The sequence below is a fragment of the Typopeltis vanoorti genome, chromosome 3, assembly GCF_054136105.1.
Source record: "Typopeltis vanoorti isolate ZY-2024b chromosome 3, IOZ_Tvanoo_1.0, whole genome shotgun sequence".
Taxonomy (NCBI): domain Eukaryota; kingdom Metazoa; phylum Arthropoda; class Arachnida; order Uropygi; family Thelyphonidae; genus Typopeltis; species Typopeltis vanoorti.
The window spans coordinates 16,185,706-16,209,345 of NC_143551.1; the positions used below are offsets into that span (position 1 = coordinate 16,185,706).

The 23,640-nt window shown below is 37.4% G+C and overlaps 1 protein-coding gene across 3 annotated transcripts in view; it reads left to right on the top strand.

Moving 5' to 3' along the window:
• Positions 1–23,640, top strand: part of Zip48C (Zinc/iron regulated transporter-related protein 48C) — a 245,670-nt gene that overhangs the window by 178,331 nt on the left and 43,699 nt on the right. For all 3 annotated transcript variants that reach the window (XM_090415478.1, XM_090415479.1, XM_090415481.1), the window contains 2 exons: positions 8,539–8,637; positions 10,844–11,002. In XM_090415478.1, the coding sequence (XP_090271604.1) occupies positions 8,539–8,637; positions 10,844–11,002 (258 nt within the window). The remainder of the gene's footprint in view (positions 1–8,538; positions 8,638–10,843; positions 11,003–23,640) is intronic.

The following is a 23,640-nucleotide window of genomic DNA, read 5'->3' on the forward strand; positions in this document are numbered from 1 at the left end:
TTCCAACAAGGTAATTTCAGATCGAGCACAGCAGGCTGGACGCAGGGAAAAAAAAAAAAAAAAAATCAATCAGCTGGAGATGAGTCTTCGCTTTCACCAGACGTACACCCTAGACATGGAATCATCTGATTATCACTCGTTCGATCAATTGTTCTCGAGGAATTCGAGAATGGATATGGAGGTTCTCAACCTCCTGAAAGCAATAGCAGAAAAGCTATGAAACGAATTCAGTGTGGTTCATGATCCTATATGGTCTAAAGAAAGCAACTTCTCAGGACTTAGCACCTTTAGAAAATGTTAATATTCCAAAATTTATGGATTACTCTTGCAGTAATTGTGAATTTGTTTATATGAACTTGAGGAATGCGATCCAGAGTACACCAGCATCAAATAACGTTTGCAGATATTTGCGAGGTCGCCTCTGCTCCACGTGCATGATCTCTGTACGTATATAATAAGTGGCCTATTATTACATATACTTTCTAGGCTCATAGTGGGAGGTAGTTAAGGGGATGAAGTAAATATAACAGGTACAATATCTATCTTGGCCTTCTTTAAAGGGATTGACCATCTGCACACTCACTGCTACATCTGCCTTTTAACCGCAGGTGACTTATCCAACCTCATGCGAATGGAGTGGAGTTTCCTCCCGGAGACTTCGGTTTTTCATTATACAAAACAGACACCGATTGGAGAATACTGGTAATTAAGCCATGAAGAGACCAGCTTCGTATTCTTTATTGCTTTAGCCGCAATCACAAGCAAACAAAATAAGTCTCATTTGGCATTGCATCCATTTACTTACCTCTTTCTAGCAAAAAAAAAAAAAAAAAAAAAAACATAAACAAAAAAACACTATAACATATACATTTCTATTGTTGTATTTTTATTCTGACCCCCTCCCGTCTTCAGCCTATTGAAATTTATTCCTTGTGATAAGTTCTTGATTAGTTTTCTTCACGGTTTGGATATCTTAGTTGCCGAAAAATAAATTTCAGATCATTATTATACTTCAGCACATCATTTCCTTTTGTTACTGAATAATTGGAATAATTATTTAAATCCTGTTGTAAATGTAAGTAATTAATGAGAAAAATTGCAGTTCTTTTTGTAGCGATTTTTCCCATGAGGTCATTGTACTCGATAATTGTAAGTCCTTTCGAAGATGTTTATTCGTTAGCCAATAATGAAACTTGTTTCTTGTGGAAGTTCATTTAGCAGATGTTGATTCTCACATTGTGAAAAACTGTACTTCATTAGTTCGTAATAGAAACCGCCGAAGTTTGTACGTACGCCTCAAATTTCATCAGTGTCATTGGAGAACGGCCCTTTCACTGATTATTGATTTATTTAATCCTGCAGAATTTTTCAAATGTCGTAAGTCAAAGTAAAAAAAAGACTTGCAAAAACGTAAAACTAAAATAATCACCTTTTATATTCAGATTGAGTTAAGTTGAAATGACTCTCGCCCTCCTTTGGAAGATACCACCTACTGTATGCTAGTTTATTATGTCGGTTTTTGATTACAGTACTGTACATATCTCGATAAATACCAAATTACGTGTCAGGTAAAAACAACTTGTTAATTTATTATATTCGAACCCGCAGCCTTTTGGCTGCGGGTTCGAATCCCGCCGTGGGCATGGATGTTTGTTATTGTCTATGAAAATTCTAGTGGTGAACGTCGGCGGTAGATGCCGTTGGTGTAGATGACGAAGATAGTCGCAGTTGGTGGAGAGGGAGAGTTGTAGAGTGGGTGCCCTCCCTCGATGAGCCCTTGGACTTCCTGGAGGTGTTATGTAATAATAATAATAATAATAATAATTCTGCTTTGTACGTTGATTCATTTTGGGAAATTTTAAGTATGATCGCTGCACACTATGAAAATTTGTATAAACTTTCTTAGTGTATAGAATGTAAATAACTGGTGCTCCCTCCCCACAGACTTAGGATGTGATTATACTCACTTGGCATCACACGATTACTCAGCTTTCTTATTTAAAAAGCAGTCGTTCGCTGCATATCTGAAAGTAGAAATCTGATCAGGACAACAAAGGATATTAGATAACGTTTAGTGTGGAAGTAGAGATAGTGCAGGAATTTTTGTTTTCGATATGCATTTGCAAGAGTTAATTGTCGCACACTCAAAAATGAATTACATAATACCAAGCGTTTTGCCGTTACTCAGTTTTCTCTTACTTAGCAATAAAGATTCGATCGTAAAAAAAAAAAAAAAAACTTACCGAAGTGAAAATCTCCGAAGTACTTTCTGTATTGCTAATTTATCTCTTCAGAAACATCTTTTCTTTTAAGTGTTTTATATGTAAAAATATAAAATCATAACTGTAATATTTTAGTATTGTTTCATTGTGTTAATAGTTTATTTTGTAAAGAAGGATAAAATATCAGCGATATATATTCACATAATAGACAAGCTTGTCCCATTCTCATCTCACAAAAAAGTGCTAATAAACGGTTTAAATAACTAGTTGCGATGGTGTCTTATGTAATATTGTGGAAAAAAGATAAAACTAGATCCTCAGTTATTCCTACACTAATTGGAACATCTTTTAGTGATCAAAAAAAAAAAAAACTCAAGGTCCTCCTAGATAGCCTGCGAGGAGAATAAAACGATAGTGCCTCTCTACATTTTAATCCAATAGAAATCAACTTGCACGAACATTACCAACTTTATCCGTATTACTAATTATTATATTGATTTCAGAAGAGGGAGAAATTTGATATATTTAGCACAAGCATTTAATTTTTTAATTTGCAAGAACGTAAACATATTTGGCATCTCTGTCCCTGCGTCCCGCTATTCATTTTATTAAATAAGTCATTTATATTACATTTTTAAGAGCTGCATTTTCTCTTCATTCTTTTACCTGAGAATTTCTAATTTAAATTTTCATGCACCCACTTGAGTGCAAGTTCTGAGACTCTGCATATAGAAACAAATGAACCATCTGGAAGGTCAGTAATAGGCTACTGATTTTTAATTTTTGTTTCTTCCTTTCCGATTTCTCGAGTGTTGCAGTTTAATCAAAGTAACTACGAAATGAGAAAAAAAACCATAAAAGCCTTATTCGGCGCTGAATTTGTTGGAAGCCAGTTTTTCACTGATATAAAGATTTTCAGCTCATGGTCTTTATTCTCTTTTCCATGTTTTTTCACAAATGAATCTGTTCCTGTCTCTTTTGTTCCCTATGCGGTCTCATGTAACATTTCTTTTCATTTGCGTTTGGTTTTCAAAATCGAAACCGTGCTATTTCCAGAAGCTTGTTAGTATCTGTTGATTGCAATTGTGCGAAGGTAGCTGAGACAGAAGGAAATATAGACACCTGTTAATGTTTCTGAGAAACCTTTCTGCAGTGACCGGTAGGTGGCGGGACAAGAAGTGTTTAAGACAGATATAGTGCGCTGACCGCGTCCGTGAACTTGGCCGAATCACCAGGCCAAGAATGCGCAGTTCCTGGACGACTGGCACGTGAAGAATGCGGGCTTACGGCGGAGAAATGTGAGTCTTCACGTGGGGTCCGTGGACCGAGCATCGACCTGGCCCGGCTGCCACCATTTGCCGTATGTAACCTGCCGGCGCGGCTTTGTCTTTGATGTCGGAGGAGGTTGATGTTGACTGTTAGATAGGTTGCCATCTGATCAGGATGCTGACCCTCCCCTCATTCCCAGGGAGCCTGCTACCAAGTGCCCCAAGAGCTGTGGGACGCCGTAACTGTCACTGTCACGTGGTTCATAGCCGGGATTTAATTAAAGAGATGAAGGGTTTTGTTCCCAGCTGTTTCTTCTCACTTTTTTTTCTCTCGCCTTCTAAGGAATGTGCTTGTTTTTAACACCTTCAGAAGTCTCATTCTGTTCTGCATTTTCAGTTCCTCCTCCGAGAACATTTAAAATATCCGTAGCTCGACCTGAGTGGGAAGTGCTTAGTAATGCAATCTGCTTCCCCTCCCTTTACTTTACCTCCTTTGAAAAAAAAGTGAATGAAACCGACTCAACAAAATAACTTGTGCTTTAGAAATACAAAACCAGCGGCTTCGCAGTGGCTATTTTACTGTACTGCGTGTTATTCTTAAAACGCATAGGATAATTATTCATTTACACTGGAGACCAAATAGTACAAACATATTTTGAATTGATTAAATACTGTTAACGAGCTAGACTCCTACAGCCTTATTGGTTTCATACTGTCACTTTGCTCTTTTGGAGCATTTTGACAAAAAAATGTTTGCATTGAGATAAAATCTGTCTACAAAATTCTTGGTCAAGTTATAAATCGCAGCTTACAACTTCTTGGAAAGGAATATAGCAATATTTATTTTGATTGTTATGTCTCTGATGTTCAATTCAGGATCATTATAAAATATATTTATTCTGCACTGTTCGTTTAAACCAAAACATCGCGCGGTAAGAACAACAATGCAAAAAAGTAACTCACTGGTTTAAAAGGCGACTTGATTTATAATAGCATTGGAATTTGCATCAATTCAAAATATGTTTGATACTATTTGGTCTCCGGTGTAAATGAATAATTATCCTATGCGTTTTAAGAATAACACGCAGTACAGTAAAATAGCCACTGCGAAGCCGCTGGTTTTGTATTTCTAAAGCACAAGTTATTTTGTTGAGTCATTGGAACCAGAACAAGCGGGTAGAAGAAAATGGCTACATGCTGCCCGGAATACTTTCAATCCCACAGCAACTGTGGGATTGAAAGTATTCAATCGCGTTTATCCTAGGGACCGCGTCGGTATGTTTAACATACCGACGCGGTCCCTAGGATAAACTTGTTTTCTTTTGGTTTCAGTAAGAGTTTTGTTTTTCTTAATGGAAGGAGGCTGGGGGGGGGCTGCATAATAACTTCCAGAAACTGTATGACAAGGAGGCACCACGCTAGAAACCTAATTCTACTGTAGCAATAACAGAGGTCTTGGCCAGATGGACAGAAAAATATTCCCGATGGTCCAATACGCCGTTTGATACTCTTAGCAGATCTTTCCTCATAAACGAACTTTTGGTTGCACGGATATGACAAACGTCTTTATTGGCAAACGAATCTTATCTGTGAAGTGAAAATAAAGATATACCGTAGTCCCCTTCCTTAGCCGCGGTCAACCCCGGTCCGAAGATATTAAATAAAAATTCCAGAAATAAACAATCTATAATTACATCGGCAAAATGGATATTAGATTCAACATTATTTCAAAATTTCGTAAGTTGACCTGAGAGCTTACGAGAATACAATCCTCGACATCCCCGAGTTGCCTTAGCTACTTAAGTCAAGTAGGCAGTGCAACTCGGGGATGTCGATAATTGCATTGTCGTAAGCTCTCAGGTCAATTTACGAAACTTTCATAATTTCTACAAACATTCGGCTTTGAAATAATGTTGAATCTAATATCAACTTTGCCTATGCAATTTTACATCGCCGAAATGAAGCCTTATGGCTCTTTCTTTTAGTAATAGGCAATTCGGCTGATCCCAGAGGTAGTTCAGCACCAGGGCAACACTCGTTGCAAAGGTGGAAAAAGCTACATGAACCTTGCAGCTTTGCGGAAATCAAGAATATCTGGAATTGCACGCCTTTATGGTTAGTTCTCGGTTGTCAGATCGACTGTCGCGGTATCGCAGTGTTTGTGTTCAAGTAACCCTTATTTTACTTAATAATGGCCCCAAAGTGCAAAGGTAGTGATGCTGGCAATTCGGATATGCCAAAGAGAAGCCTTTAAAAAAAAGTGTGCTGAGTTTGCTAAGATTCCATTCACATTCAGATAACTTTTATTACAGTATGTTTTATAATTGTTCTGTTTTATTATTAGTTATTGTTGTTAATCTTTTACTGTGCCTAATTTATAAATTAAACTTTATCATTGGTATGTATGTATAGGAAAAAAACATAGCGTATATAGGGTTCGGTACTATCCGCGGGGTGTCTTGGAACGTATCCCCCGCGGATAAGGGGAGGAACTACTATACGTGGAATCCTGGTTGAGCATCTAGTTTGTAGTAAATTCCACTGCATCGATTATTGGATTCTAGTTTAGTGTCTCTTATTCTTTCTATCATAAAATCATGACTTTTAGTCACTATTATTTGATAATAGTGACTAGCTACGATACGTGTCCATAAAATAAGCACGTATCGTAGCCGTTTGCAGATCGCTTCATTGCGTCGCGGTAATGAATTTGCTGAGTACTGGAGGTGTGCCACAAAGGTGACGCGGGTGAGGTCATCTTTCGCCTTATTTTCTGTGAATTTAAACAGTCATGTTTAGCAATATTACAGTGAGTTCTATAAAATGACTGATTCGAACATTAAAAGCTCCTGATACTGGGAATGAGTTGACTTTTGTTACATCTTCATTATCGAAATTATGCGGTTTTATGATTCCAAGAAGGATAAATGAAAGCAAATTGTATTCCACTATTTACAGATAAAAATAACAACTGTAAATACGGTATTGCAAAATTTTTCGATATGTCAATCCTGATGTTCCAGTCTTCGCTCATTGCATTTACTAATGACGGGCTATTTCGAATCTCACAGAAACGCTTTCAAAATTTGCTGTGGTTGTTTCTAAAACTGAATCGCATTCACCGTCCTGTCTGTACGCCGTGCCGAATAAATCTATAGCTTGCAATGAAACTATCTCAGACGTTTTGTCAACATAGATTTTTATACCTGATACACTCATTAGCCAGCCTGGTTGCCTGACTGGATAGCATGTTTTCTGTCCAGCCAACAGTCTATGGGCATGGATGCTTGTGAATATTTAGGTAGTAAATGGTTATCAATGTCCAACGAGAGATCACTCTTTTGCTTATTGGAGGCCAGTGGTAGCTTGAAAAAAGTTGGGAGGGAAAAAAATCAAAAACAGTTAACATAGAATTGTTTGGCTCTCACTCTCTCTTAATGAACACAATTTTTAAATGACAGTTCGAGAAGGATTAATTATTTTCTCAATTCATGTTTCAAATTACCAACAATATATTTCAAGTAAACTTGAAATATATTCTTGTTTTTTCAAATGAATTCTTTGAATTCTTGGTTTTTCAAAACGAAAAAAAAAATGTTAAGTATGATTTTTGATTATAATATTTTGAAAACGACAAAACAGACTGTCATACAAGAAAGCGATTTTTTTATTTATTATCCTTAGTAAATTGAAGGGGGGAAATCTCGACAAGAAAGAAACAGCTCTTGTGAAATCGCATAAAAGTAGGCCGAATATCGGCTGTTAAATTTTGGACACAAAATTCTGATAAAAAGCCATTTCCTCTGTGGTTTCCTGTGTGGTTCGGAAAAATGTTCATTGATTTGTTATTCTCATTGTAAGGAAAAAATTAGATTTCTTTTCCAATTCCATGATTTTTTTTTTTTTTTAATAAATTAATTTTTCTTGTGTTTTTTGAGTTGTGATTCAAGGAGCATAGGAAAACTGGAAAGTGAAAATTAATTTTGAGAGTATAGGGAATCTTTTTATTTTTTGCTACAATCTTGCTCTGCAGCCATTGATTAATGTTACAGTAAGTTAGTATTTGTGTGGTTCTCATATGTATCGCAGGTTTCAGTGACGTTGTAAGCTTAGAAAGAAGAATGGATAATGTAAAGCATGTTCTTTATGTTAGACAGAACAAACTATTATCAGCACTTTCACTGCTCGATATAAATACTGTGGCCGAATATTTTTTTATAAACAATCATGAGTTAATTATACGTTTTATATTTCTTAAAAAAGAGTCCGTTCATTTCGATAGAGACCTTTGGTTAGGTTCAAAACTCAGATCTGTGAAAACTGCAGACAAAGATTTACTGTTGGGCTGGGAAAACACCTTGTTCTATAATGATTGCAGAGCAGCATTGCTATCCTAACCAATCTTCCAACTGACACACCCAAGAAGAAGAATCTCTTTAAAAAAAAGTGCGCACACTGGAATTGGTTCACTGAGTGTAAATGAATGCCGATCACGCCTGCGCATTTCAATATTTTTGTTATCTGTTGAAATAAATACTTACTGCTTACCAGGCCTCTAGGCATGAAAACAATTATTTAGCTGTGCTGCCGCTTTCCAAAGGGATTCGTAGACGTCATGCCTGAAACAATCGGTACACTGACAAAATATTTGACAGTCTACCGATTGTACGGATGTCTCGTCATTTCCTCTTCAGTTTATGAAAGACCTGAGTTAGAATCCTGCGTAGGGCGTGAATAAAATTTTTTTAGGTAAGAGAGTATGTGTTGTGATCTTTCGTATGTGGGTCTGATATAAAATAATTTCACCGGAAACTGATTTTTATCCCGCAAAACGGCAACTAAGGCCATGGGACCCGTTTTATATAGATTAGTTGCTATATAAGACGCCTTAGTTGCTTCCGAGGTAATTCCAGTCAACCTCGTGTTTTTAAAAAACGTATTTATGTTTGGAGATGGGTACAAAAAATTGTGAAATACTTCTTTTTTTTTTTTGGAATTTATGCAACGAATATGTTTTGGATCTGTTATTTGTTTTTCACTTTGTTTAGGAATTTGGCGATTGGCATTGCAATCCAAAACTTTCCTGAAGGCCTTGCTGTTAGTCTTCCATTAAGGGGTGCAGGAGTGTCGAGATGGAAAAGCTTCTGGTAAGAATTTCTTATTATTATAATTTAAAACGAGTATTAATTTAGTGATAAATATATCATCATCATGCATGTCAAGGATTTAGGCCTAGCATGGCCTGTTCCGGCCTTAGAAGTCATCGTCGAATCGTTTAAGAGGACGTCCTGGTTTTCTTTTTCCTAATGGCTTGTCTTTAAGGCTTGTTTTGGTAATCTTTCTGTTTTCATTCTTTGAACGTGTTCCATCCATTTATGTTTATATTTTTTTATTTTTTCAATTACTGGTTCTTGGTTTAATTCTTTCATAATATCTTCGTTTCTTTTGTGATCAAATAGGGTATACTTTGCAGTTTTTCTCACAAACTTCATTTCTGCTGTTGTTAATCTTTGTTTATCTTTTTGTTTTATTGTCCAGGTTTCGCTTCCATACATTAAGACTGGTAGGGCTAATGTATTGTATAATACTTTTAGTCTGGTTTGGTTTTGAACTAGGTTTGGTTTAAATATAGAATTAATTACACCTGTTATTTTTAAATATTTTGCAATTTTTACGTTTATATCCTTTTCATTTTCATATGTGATCGTACATCCTTTTAATTTCTTTTTTGTTTCAGTGATTACTGCTATTTTAAAATTTCTTTCATTTAATAACTGGTCTAATTCTATTTCTTTATATGCTATTCCTCTTACATTCCAGTTTGCTATGTGTATTATATTTTGTCGTTTCCATTTTTGTTTTACCTTTTCCATTCCAGGGTCGTTTCCCATAGATTCAATCCGATTATCTTTTTCTGTCAGCTTACAAGTAGGATTATGTTCTCCATGCCAGGGGACTAGCCTGTCGATGGAATAGTTCAGTGGTAGGGCTGCTACCTTAAGGCTTCTGAACTAGCCTTCTTCCGAATTTAAACCCATAGGAGGAATAGGGTATATTGAAGGGGAAAGAGTAGATTATAGAAGAATTATAGTAAGGTTTATAGAGAGGGCATAATTGTAAGGCCAGAAATGAAAAGACCCCATGGCCCTCGAGTACTCTAATAGCATAAGAGTCATAAAATAAGAAGAGTTGGCTCATAAGGCCTTATAGGAAAGATTAAAGTAAGTGGATCTTCTTCAAAGTAGAAGGAGAGGATAGATCCAGCTAGGGGTCCATGGGAGTGCCGCTTCCCTTACAATCAAGATGATTGTCCCTTATGGCCCACGAGACCTTATTCAGTATATTCGGACCACCCCACCATATATATATGTTACCGCTAAAGTGCAGAAATCAGTTATTCTATAGATTATCTAGGTATTGTGCAGACACTAGGGTAATCCGTTAACTTGCGGAAAATTGTTTCATTTCTCAAATTACCTAGGCAATTTGCAAATTACCTAGATAATCTGCACATTACTTACTAGGCACTCGTTAAAGTTAAAGTGAAAATAAGATCTTTGCTGGAACAACAGCAACGTTTCTGTACGCTTAAATTAACATAATGTTATTTATTTATTTTTCGATATCTAAAGAATCAATTTAATACAATCAACAAATTAGTTGATAGAATCAATCAATTAAAAAACTATAATACAAAGAATCAAACTGTTTAAAATATTATTATAATTAAGGAAATGAATTTGCAAAACATATGACACTGGCGAAACCAAACTAAAAGTGGAGGGAGAGGGGGTAAGGAGTAGGGAAAGGAAATGAGAGAAACTTTTGAACTTCAACGATACGGAAGCCGTTAATGTGCACATTACCTAGGTAAAATGCGGAAAACTCTTGATTCCGCACGTTAACGGAGCAAATCAGTCAATCTGCAGATTAGCTAGGTAATGTGCACATTAACGGCTTTTGAGCTTTAGCGGTAACATATACACACACACATGGTGGACTCCCCTATCCGTCACCCAGGGGACGCGCTCTCTAGGGGTTACAGGGTCCCCCAAGAGTGTGATAGATATATAAACATTACAATATGTCTCTTACATTAATAACATCAGAAAGATACTAGACATTTTTCCTGTCAAAAGTCGCTATCCAAATAAAGAATGCATAATTGAAAGTTAATTGAAATGTACACGAATGCTCAATACATTGCGGTATGGGGTTAGTAGAAACGAAACAGTCAGATAAAGTAGTACCAAAATGTAGTCGAAGGTATAAGTATAATAATAATATGTTTTGCATTTATGTTGCGTTGCAAAGTACCTTGCTCCACCTGGAAGGTGATATTGTTATTTTTAGGTATGGACAGCTGAGTGGTATGGTGGAACCGGTAGCAGGATTAGTAGGATGTGTAGCTGTGACTGTGGCCGAATCTATGCTTCCATATGCCTTGGCCTTTGCTGCTGGGGCGATGATTTACGTAGTAGTAGATGATATCATTCCAGAGGCACAAACTCAGTAAGTGTTGAAGAATTTTTTTAACTATATACTGTTTCATTTTTATAGTAGCTTTATTACGTATAGTTAATATATTGTAATTTGCCTTTGATAAGCAGTATGTAATTGTATCCGGATGAAATTGTTCTTCTGTCTTTAATTTTTAGCAAAATAAAAGTGATAACGTTAATAAGCTTGTTTTGTCTTGACGATGCAGAATTTGTTACTCCAAGATTGGGGTGAACCGGAAATAATTTTTCCTCCTTAGCTTAGTCGTTTGTCTATTGGAATACACAAGATGCGTTTGTGCTAATAGACAAAACTTATTCACTGTCGCTTTTATAAACAACCGAGACAACACATCACATTACAAAAATAATACGCGCATTTTAGCATACGTGTAATCTAAATAACATTCCCACCCCCCTTTTGGCATTACAGTTCATCACATCCTCTCGCTACAAATTAATTCTGGCCCACTTCACCATGTTATAGTAAATCTATCCTACGGCCTTACCATAACATTTCCTTACTAATTTGCATGTCTGTGGTTCTGCCCACTTCATTTTTTTATTCGACCTTCTAAAATTCATAACCGCATTCCCAGTCAACTTCCATAATGTTGATATTATTTTAGTTATGAGCTGCCTATGTACGTAATAGGCACATAGACAACACTTTCTCATTCGTTGGAAACCAGGTGGATTAAATTTGAGCGCATTAGTGGTCATGATCTTGGGCTGTTTGGAGTTATGGCTGAAGAAACTAAGGCTGTGAAGCCAGTTTATTATGTTTATTACTTGCGTGTGTGTGTTTTTTGGCCAGTTTTTCTGTTTTTGCTAGTTTCCTGAAGGCAAAACCCAGTTAACTTCGTATGAGATCGGTTAACTCATCTTCGATTGAAAAGTACTAATAAAAGTTCTTCGCTTCCTAGATAAGATTCAAACTTGGAATTTTCCAGCTGAAAGGCATCGACGATAATATCCGAGTTGGGGAGGCTCTACCAAGATCTTGTAAAATTGTAAAGAACAACAGTAGCTTCCTTCTTTCTATTTCAGCGTTCTCAACAACTTTGTAATTTTTTCCCTTTTACCATTTTGATCAATGTATCGTAAGCTTTATATACGTTTCTGTAAATATCTCTTTGTGACTAACTTTGAAACCAGGACGTTGCTGTCGTAAGTAACGAAACTGCCAATAAATAAATCAAGATTTTTCATTTGATTTTTTTTTTTTTTATTATACACGTGAGAATCCACTACCTGTACTTCGATAACGACTTATTCATCATTGATTGATTTTCGTCTCATTAAATCTATATATTTGCTCGCCTCGTTTGTTCATCCGAGGCACTCGTAATCGGCATTGTTCCATTAAACACCCATTCTGAGTTATATTAATAATCACGCTTATTACATGCAATTCTAGAAGTAGTAAGACTTAATGCCAAGTGGAAGTGTAAAGTTTCTTCGATCGTGATAAACGTGTAGACTAAGAAGTAACCATTGCAGAAGGAGAATCCCAAGACCTCCATGTTTTACCATTGCATGGAAAAATGCTAATTGGCCTTCATAAGGAAGACGTAACCAAGGGTGGACGTTGTTTGAACGGCAGTGTCTGTCCTTGACAATACTGAGAAGTAATCTCACCTGTGATCAACTGTAAAGTCCAGGTAAAAGGAACTAATTAAAAATGAATAACTGTTGTTGAGGTTTAAGTAGAATTTTTCGAAGGTGAGAGAGATAAGATCGAAGAGATGATAAAGAAAATATCAAGGTATTTTTACTCCCGCAGAACTCTGATGGAGATGAAATTAAAACTCAGTTTCAACCTTCAGTTTCTTACCTCTACTCTCGTTCTCGATTCCTTCAAGTTGATATTTAGGTCTCGACGCTGAAAAAGTCGATTGTGCTAGGCCGTGCGTATGAAATCATCAGCAGATGTTAAATGATTAACCTGCATAACTTCAAAGAGAGCGAAGAAACTCATTTGTGACACAGTTGAAGAAAAGAGACAATCACATTGGCGCATACTCGTAAAACTCTGCAATGGACGTCGATCTGGAGTCTAGGGCGGTAGTAAGGAATTTGCGGAATTAATCTCCGAAACATAGGAAAAGAAATATTATGGACATTCTGTAACATATAGTTTGAAGGACGATTTTCAAAGAAAGTCTTCTAGAGATCTAGACGTCATAAACTTACTCTGATGTTGAAATTCAGAAAGAAGAGGAAAGAATGAACGGGAGAAACGGTAATCGGAGTGTGCAGATGCATCCTTCTACTTCGGAATGAGCACTTCCTTAGACTGGAGAAGATACAATGGTAAACAGAAGGAAATCAGTCAATTCGTGCCACGTTGAAGAAAGACCCACTCAACAGCTTTAAAATTATCTGACTCAGCTGATTGAAGCGCTTGGAAGAGAATACTTAATTTCAGCAGCCCTCCAGAAAAGACAAACTCTTCTTCCATCTCGCTTTAAACAATATTAGATGAATATTTTTTCACTTGGAAGGGGATATTCATCTAATATTGGTTCATCACAAGCACTTCTATTCTTCTTCTATAATGCCAGAATTTGTGGGCAAAAGGATGCTTTCTCTCATTCCACTGTTCTAGAAAGAGGATGCTGCATATTCCTTTCCAATAATGATTCGGTTTAGATATAATGGAGACTTCATTGAGCGACATTCTTCTAATTTTCTTAAGATCTTGTGGCTGTACTGAGCGAGAGGAGACTGATCTCGAGAAGTTGCAATTGCAAAGCAAATTCCGAGATTTAAGACATTGTGAGAGTTAATTAATTCTGAAACCTTAATTTTTAAACCAAACATGAAATATTTTTCAAGTCATTTCATTTCAGACTTCCAGTATGCAGGGTAGTTGGTCTCACACTGGGCAGTGAAAGTTAAATATAGTCTGTTATCTGCAACCTAAATACACCGTTAGTCATGGAATAGCCTGCGTACGGACATACAAATTAATCTCATCGTTCCAAAGTGCTTATGCATTTTGAGAAACTCGCATAAAAATAAATCCGTTTCCAAATACACATGCAAAATTCCAGAAATGAATTCGCAAGCAATTATAGGGATAATTAAAATGCGATGTTCCAGCTATTAATACTAACAAGAAAAAAAAAAAAGAACTAAGTAAACTGGCCAGCATATTTCATCTACTACCAAGAGTATCCTAGAATTAGATAAAATATTCGATATGAAGAAAAAGACGCGAACGGATAGTGAATACAAGCAGGACACCGACCTTCGTGTGAAATAGAACACAACAACAACGTGGATGTTTTTAACTGTTAAGTGTATCCAGTTACTGCATTACCAAGAACTCCACTACAAAACAAATTCATATATTACCTTGTATGTCTTTTTTCTAATAAGCTGTGAGGCTTTATGGAATGAACTGTCCTTAAGTTCCAAAATTAAACTAGTATATTCTTAAATTAAGTTATATAATGGTTCATTGTTAAATACAGCAATACATACACTGCTTGTAAAGAGGTCAACGGACACCCCATGGGCAAGGTGCATCGTGCCATGTAACGAGTCACGTGTTGGTAGCTAGTATAAGTTGAAGAAATATGGTTCTCCCAAGTCTCTGCAACTGTGTCGGATGAAGTGAACTAGAAGGGAATTGACGGAGTTTGAAAGAGGCGATGTGATAGTATGCCATGTTGCAAGCCTATCTGTTCGGCAAATTATTGACAAACTTGGCCATCTCAGGTCAATAATCAGTGATACCATACTGAGATGGAAGTATGATATCACCACTAGATGGAACTATGATATCACAGTATGATATCACCACATTCATCAAACATGACCGTCGGATGCTACGAAAGATAATATGAAAAAACCGCCATTCTCGGCCGACATGTTGAATGTGGAGTTCCGGGCATCGACTGGAACATGCATATGCACAAAAACATTCAGAACTGAGGGTCACAACATGGCTTTCCACGGTAGGACTGCAATATGCAAGCTCCATATTACCGAACCAACATGCAGTGTGGTTTGTTTTCAGTAGTGTAAAGAGCGTGTACAGTGGAGGTGGAAGCTTGGAAATCTGTGTCATGGATCGACGAATCACGCTACGCTCTACTGAGCAGATGGACGGGTGTGGCGGATGCCAGGTGAACGTCTCTTACCACAGTATACGTAACCCTAACTATGAAATTCGGAGGTGGCAGTATAATGTATGATCCTGTTTTTGCCTCAAATCTCTGTTGCCACGAACATTGAACTCAGAGAGGTATCTGACAATTCTGGACAATGCAACGCTTCCTACTTTGTAGCGTTTCTATGGAACTGATCATTGTCTCTTTCAGCAAGACAGCCTACCGTTGTCTTTGCTGAAACTGCATGGTTTGTGGACATGAACGTCACCATATTGACTGACTTCCACAGAGCCCTGATCTCAACCCTACTGAACATCTGTTGGATGAACTGGACCGTCGGATGAGGTCAAGAGACGTTCTCCCCATAAGAGTCCAGGACCTCATTACATGGCTACAGAAAGAATGGACTAAAATCCCTATTCATCGCTATCATACGCTTGTGGAAAATGTGCCCCGTAGGATTGCTGCAGTCATCGCAGCGAAAGGTGTCCTACATCTTATTAAGGTATGCGCCATGGCTGTGTTTTCCTGGAACCATGGTGTCCGTTGACTTCTTTCCGATTAGTGTATATCACTGAACTTTCGTCGAACAACTTATCACCCGTTTAATTTATTTAAAGTGGATGATAAAGTGGCTATCTATTTGATCAGTAAACAACATTGCCACATATTGTTTTGATATATTTTAAGGTAAGGAGCAAATTCTACAACACGAGCATGCCAGCCAAAATTTCTTCCGTCATGAGTAGCATCACAGAAATTTCAGTTAAAATTAGTTACTATTTAGTGTATATCACTTTATTAAAGGTGATATACACTATCTGATCAGAGTATTCCGGATACCTACCTACTAAATGTAATCAGACTTTCCCTATAACACACTTTCTAGTAGCGGACATTAATACGGGGTGGGTCCACCCCTTGCTTCTATTACAGCTCCTCTAACTCTGCTTGGAAGACTTTCTACCAGGTGTCAGAACATCTCTGGAGGAATGGCAGCCCATTCTTCCTGAAGATCTGTAGCCAGAGCATTTCGTGATGTGGGTCGTTGGGGTCTGGAGCGAAGTCGGCATTCTAATTCATCCCAAAGGTGTTCTATGGGATTCAAGGCTCTGGGCCGGCCAGTCTGTGGATGTTCCAGAAATGGAACATCCACAGACTGGCTTTTCCCTCACAGACCTTGCTTTATGGCAGGTAGCACTGTCATGCTGATACAGACAATAGTCATCGTCGAATTGATCTTCTGCCGTAGATAGTACACAGCTGGCCAAAATATCCTTGTACCCTTCCTCATTTCCATGTAGTGTTAAGAGGGGCAAGTGCATTCCATGAAAAACGCCCCCAACACTGTAACGTCACCTCCTCCAAATTTCACTGTTGGCGCTACACACGCTTGCAGGAATCGTTCTCCAGGCATTCGTCACACCCAGATCCTCCCATCTGGCTGCCACATGGTAAAGCTTGATTCATCACTCCAAATCACACGTTTCCAGTTGTCCAGTGACGTCGCTCTATACACCACTGCAGGCGGCGCTTAGCGTTCACAGGAGAAATATTTGGTTTATGGACAACTGCTCGACCATGGAACCCCATTCCTCTTAACTCTAGACGCACAGTCATGGTGCTGGCCGGACAGTAAGTAGCACTGCGGAACTCTCGGGTGATTATTTCACTTGATGTCTGGCGATTTCCACGAACCACCTTCAACGCTCGACCGTCCCTGTCTGTCATTAAACGCGGCCAATCCGACTGTGGTTTTGTTGTGCCTTCACGTTTCCACTTCACAGTCACGTTACCAACTGTAGACTTGGGCATCTTGAGGAGGGTTGAAATGTCTTTGACAGATTTTTTATTGATGGGGTAACCAAAAACTAGTTCACATTCGAAGTCACTGAGCTCCCTTGACCTAGCCATTCTGCTCATACTTCTTACCACTGAACAACACACAGCTCCGTGTCCCCTTTTGCACCGGTAAATGAGGTAAGAGAGTGTCGTAATGACATCTGGACGTCAGTTTACGAATTACAGAGGGGGGGGGGGTTCGGATACTTTTGATCAGATAGTGTATAATATCCTTGACAAAGAGTGGGATGGAGATTCCGTATCGAAAAGATTTAGCCCATCTCAGAGTGGATCAGAAGAGGCGTGTCTGAATACAGAGAAACGCTTACGAGATGACTCAGATCTACATAGGAGTGCTAATATACGAAATATAACAGTACGAAACATATCCAATATAAAAGTGCGAAATATAAACAATTTGCATTATGTAGCCCGATTTGTTAAGAAGGAATACATGAGTACTTTGAATCTGCCGACCCGATACAAAATTATCTGTGATCAAGTAAACAGCTGCACATGCTAAGCTGATATGGTACAGTAGCGAACAAATTAATCCGAACACTCACATTTTAAAGAAAAATTTTAATTTCGCAAGAAAATAAGTACAAAAATTAAACTCCAACTTTACTTGATAATTTATATGTACTACTCTGTTCTTAACAAGTTTATTAATTTGCTTAGGCTAGGACTCTACCAACGTAGAACACATTTTTGAAGTATGTGCATGGAGCGAGATCCTGTTAGAAGATGAATTCTTTGTCTTTCTAGATCTGTGGGACCACTCCTTTCTCCAGTATTTTTATGTATTGGTCACTTTTCATCATTCCATCAACTCCAGATCCTGGACTGTCATGTGTAAAACAACTCCAGAACATATTTTTAGCTGGGTGTTTAGGAGCATTTTGAAAGTGGGCAGGAGAAGTCTTTTCAGCCGCTGATTCGCGAACATATGACACTCGCTCCCCTTGGACAAAGAAGTGGCTCTCATCTGAGAATATGACCCTCTTCCACTTCTCAACAGTCCAATCTTTGTACACTTTTGCCCACTGGAGCACCTTTTTCTGCATATCCTTCGTCAACAGTTTTTTTTTGGTCTGTGGGCAGTCCCCTCTGCTTTCAACACTATTCGACGGATTGTCATGTCAGAAACAATCCCACTAGCTGTCGAATCTGTATTTAAGTCTATAGTAAAAAATCTTGGATTCATTTTGCTTTTCGTAACTAGTAAATGATCTTGAGTATGTGTAGTTTTCCTTTTTCACACACATTTTTCTTTTCTATCTGGAGAAAAGGACTCGTCTTCCTAAACCTCTTTAAAATCACATGAACAGCACCTAAACCTACACGCACTCATTGGCAATTTGTCTTTGATCCATGGATGTGTGCTGAGAAACAGTTTTTGTCATGCTGTGTAGTACATATCAAAAAGGTCTTTATAGAAATAAATCCATAAAGAATGACTCACTGACATATTTTTGAACGCTTTCTTGGAGATGTATCCATTTTATAGCTACATAAAATTAATACGACGGGAGGGAACTGAAAAGTTCTGATAAACACCTAAAACAAAAATGATATTAAAGCAACTGATATAACCACAAGAAAGAACATATCTTGAAGTCCTTTAACCCCGATGCTTCATCAAATTGTAATAATTTGTTCTTTTAGAATATATAAGAAGACATGTCAGATGTTTTGAAGAAATTCGAAGACACAGGAGTGCAGGGCGTCATCAAGTTTTTTATGCTGCAAGAAAAGTCCGCAACTGAGATTCACCAAACTTTGTGAGAGACTTTAGGGGACTGTTCCCAAGCATATCCAATAGTTGCCAGATGGATGGCCAAGTTTAAAACTGGGCACCCTGAGATAACAGATGCTCCCGGGTCAGGAAGACCTTCCACGGTGATCACATCTGAAAACATCGATGCAGTACATGCTATGATCCTTGATGAAAGATGAGTACAAGTCAAAAACATTGCAGAGATTCTGAAGATATCCAGGTAATGAGTTGGAGGTCATTATCCACCAACATCTAGATATGCAAAAGCTCTCAGCGAAGTGGGTCCCCAAATGTTGGAATGTCGACTAAAAGAGATGTGTTGTCATCTCAAAGGATTTTGGGTCATTTTGAGAAAAAATTAGATGCAAATATTTGGCTCACATTGTGACTGTTGATGAAACATAACTTAATCACTATGACCCAGAGACCAAACTACAGTCAATGGAGTGAAGACACAAAGGTTCTCTACGGCCAAAGAAGTTCCGAACCTAAAAGTTAGCAGAAAGAAGGTTCTTGCTATTGTGTTTAGGGATATGGATGGTGTAATCCTTACCAAGTACTTCAAAAAAGATGAAACTGTTACAGCAGCAGTTTATTCAAATGCTCTGAATGAATTGAAGGAGGCATACTGAAGGAAAAACTCCACGGGAAACTGAGCAGAGGCATGTTGCTTTTGCATAACAACGCACCTGCTCACTGCTCATGAAACCCAACAGACAATACACAACTTGGGCTTTTATTATCTGCCTCATCAGTTAGCTCCATCTTACTCTTTCCTATTCTCAAATTTAAAGAAACACTTGAAAGGAACAAAATTTACCATAGATGATGAAGTCATATCTGCAGCTAAGGGCTGGTTTATTCAACAAGGGAAAGAGAGGACTGCAAATGATGCAGCAGGGTTACGAAGTATATAACACTTCGTATGGAATATGTAGAATAATGTGTAAATTACGGGGTTCTTCAATTCCTTCATGGAATTGATAGTCGTTCGCTGTCAAAGTAGAGAGAGAGAGATTGTGCCCCTGACAGATGTGGGTGTGTGAGAACCCTGTTTTAATATATCCAGAGTGTTTATAAAAATCTCCTCATTGTGACCTAATTAATTGTTTATATCTACAGCGTCGTATTTGATTATTCGCGCCAGAATAGTATAGTTTAAATTTACGGTACCTGGCGCAAATGTTCCAGAGTAACATCACAGTTATACTCGTTCTACTAAGTAAAACACACTGAGGAGACATGATATATTACAGTATTTGTGAAATACAGAACACTCTTTTGTTCCTTTTGATTTTTAATTGATATTTTCGTATTACAATTTAAGAGTAGCCCTTCTATTAAAATTGTTCCATCATTATTAAGTCTGTTTTTTTTTTTTTTAATTAATGTAAAAGTCTACGATTGATGAGGTCGTATAGCTTCTTGGAGTTTATAAGGCTTGTCTTAAATATATATATTATTTTATTTATTTATTCATTTTGTATATAGAAGCATTTATAACAGAAGTTCCCAAAGTGTGAATTCCCCGAATGGGTCGAGCTTGAAAAAAAAAAAACACTAAATAATTTGAAATCCCGTACTACTTCAAGTGAATATTTTTGTTAAAATCGAGGAGCAATAGCGGCTTGTAATTTATTAATTCCCTTTAATAGATTTTTTCCCTTCTCGCGTATTCAGGTGTGAGTTGTAAATGAGCTTTAATAGGAACAAGTTAAGAATGAGGAAAGAAATTTGATAGCAATTTAGATAATCAATGATTTTCATCGCCCGGTGTTGAGACCACAGCTTCCCTTAAGTGGAAGTGTAAAGTGACTTGAAAAAGTCCCTTTACAGCTGGGTTTCTGGGTTATCCACCCCACAATACCTAATCCTAATGTGCTGTAAATTTACAATGCCTCGTAATGGGTGGGATGGCCATTACCATTGCACTTCTCTCTCTCTCTCTCTCGTTTATTTCAAATGTCTCATATAAGCGTTTTGAAATTCAAACGGATAACTTTCTTGAGGGAAAATTAAACTCTTGCCGAATATGGGAGTTTTAAATAAAAACTAGGTGGCATAATTCCATCAGAACTCTTCTTGCGTATAATTTATAAATTATTTTTATAATTAAATAAATTAATTTTATATGAATTGTAAAAGGGAAATACATTGGGTTTATTTTATAATAATAATGTAATAAAATGAAATAAAAATCTGCTAGTTTCGTCACAGATACTTGTAACTTAGGATGCACAACAAATACAATAAAATGCTAACATGAACTATAACATTACTAAAATACAAAACGTGTTTCCATTACAATATAAGTTGAAACGGAAACCACAGCTCTTAATCTCCACTTTTTACTTTTTCAGGATACATTGCAATATCTCCTCTTGGTGCTCTTTGAGTTTACATGAATTGAAGTCGGGAATACCACCAGACTTTTATAAAGACATGTATGTATGTATGTATGTGTTTATAAAAGTTTGGTATTCCTACCGTGTTTATGCTGCTTGTAATATATATAATATTACAAGAAATACTAACTCTTAATTTCCTCCACGGAAGTCATAGGTTTCGCGGTCTCTTGTGTGTGATATTATTATTATTTAAAAATAAAAACGTAAAATAACCGAGAAAGCATTTTTGATTATTATATATAAAAGAGTTTATAATATCATAATTGTTCCAACAGATGGCGCAAATTTAGAATAAATAAATAAATGTACCTCATCACCAGATTATTCGTAGCTCACTTGAAAGTTATCATTTGGTCAGAAAGATCTGGGTTAATTCCGCCAAGAATTTGAAACCCGAAGTCCTTTCAGCCGAAGCTGAGCTAGCCATTTTCGGGGTTTTTCTTCCTGCGAAACCAACGTGTTTGCTAATGAACATGTGCAACTTACAGCAATGCGCAAGCCTCGTAGCCTTATCTGCTTTATTGGGACGTTCACTAAGTAGATCAGTTCTTGGGTTAAACTGACCCACTTGAAGGACAGCGCGGCATATCTCAATCTATTGTTTTGCGGATATTTCGACCTAATGTTTCCGTGTCCGTCGGAACATAGTCACGCCTTTTCGTTGAAATAGCATAGAATTTCATCAAGAGATATAAGAAAAGCTGCCACTTTATGATTATCACAGCAGGGTGAGGTTGACGTTTAGAACACTAGCATTTCCACATTCAAAATATTGAAAACCAACGGAAAGTCAGTACCGTAGATGGACGTGCCTCCGTAGCTCGGTTGGTACCGACGATGTCTCTTAATTGTGAAAAGATCTGATTCGAATTCCGTTTCGAACGCGAAGCGTCTTTATAAGAGCTTTTCAGTTGACGGTGAGTTAGAGAGTCCCATACGGAAGCAGAAAGGTTTTCCTTTCCGAAAACTCGGTTTTTTTCATTACGCGAAACAGACAAACCGGCCGAAAGAGCGCACCCGTGCGCTTTTCGGCTGGTTTGTCTACACTGCCCTTAGCCTTAGTTGTTTCGGCCGTAATTCGAAACATGGATGAGCTAAACTTTGAGTAGGAAGGATGAATTATTTTTCTAATTGTGAATTAACGAAAAAAAAAATTAATTCTGATTAATAATAAGATGCTCGCTTATGCATTAATCAGTCTTATTTAGCAGAGTCTAGAATTTTTAAGATTTGGGAACACTTTCCCAAATATAGGGATACTCCATAGCTGAGATCCGGAATTTGTAGCAGAAAAAAGTAACTCGAAACAGTCTTTTGGGATTTTGTCGCAAATACTAAAGGTGATTTACCTTGTTGTGAACTAGGATCAGGGACGAATGAGAGATGAGGCAGAAAGCAATAACTTGTGAATTTTGATTGAAAATTTTCTCTTCATTAGTACAGTGGTAGAGAGAGAAAGAAAAAAGAAAATCTGTCCCATTTGAATGTAGTGGTTGGTCGCCGGATCTGGAAGAAAATTGAGAACTTAACTATAACAGGGATGAACATTTATAATGAATCTATAGAAAATAGTTGCGTAGGAAAAAAGGAACAGTGTGTGTGAAAGAAAGGAGAATGAATCCTAGTCATTAAACAGATTAATTGATCTTCACCTAGAGTTTTCTGGAGCTCCTATCTAAGCATGAGATCACCTCGTATGTGAACATCACACTATGCTCCATAGCTGAATGGATTTGCGGTTTACACACGATTTAATTATTTGCTGGTTGCTGAGAAGGGGACTCTTGTAATATTTTTAGGAGGAGAAAGGCCCGAGAGATTAAATTTATCCCCAGAAGATAAATTTCTTCTTGTTGAGAGATTTAGGTGTTGTGTAAGATAAGAGGAGTATGGAAGATAATAAGACTCAGCAGAGAAGGGTTTAGATCAGATCAATATTTAAGGTCAGAGAAAGATATTCTATAGTCTATTCACTCCCTCGTGAACTTCTTCGGTGGAATGCGAAGAAAGGCAGCCAAGTTAATCCCATTGTGCTTGCAGAATTATTCTTTTTAGGTGTTAGACGATTGAACAAGTTTGTTTTGTCTCTAGAACAGGGTATTAGATTTCCTAACCTTATAATAAATCTGGAGAGGACTCCAGATTTATTATAAGGTTAGGAAATTTTCGTGTTTTATTTATTATAAGGTTAACAACTTTTTGTGGTTGGGATCATCATGAAAAACTAACACAAAGGGAAAAAAAAAACTACCTGCGTAAAAGGAAAGAAGTTGACATTTCACAGAACAGTACTAATTCCATCAGTTCTCTTGGGTTTTTGTCCATTTCCTGTGCCCCACTGCCTTGAAATACTGTAGACGTTCATATTATTTATTTTTGTCATTCTCACCCACGAAAGGTTGCAAATACGTAGCGTAGCACATGAGTATCGTGAGTGGGGATATTAAGTAATCGAGAAACCCTCTTCTGGAGAACACACGGAACTTGCTCACGCCAC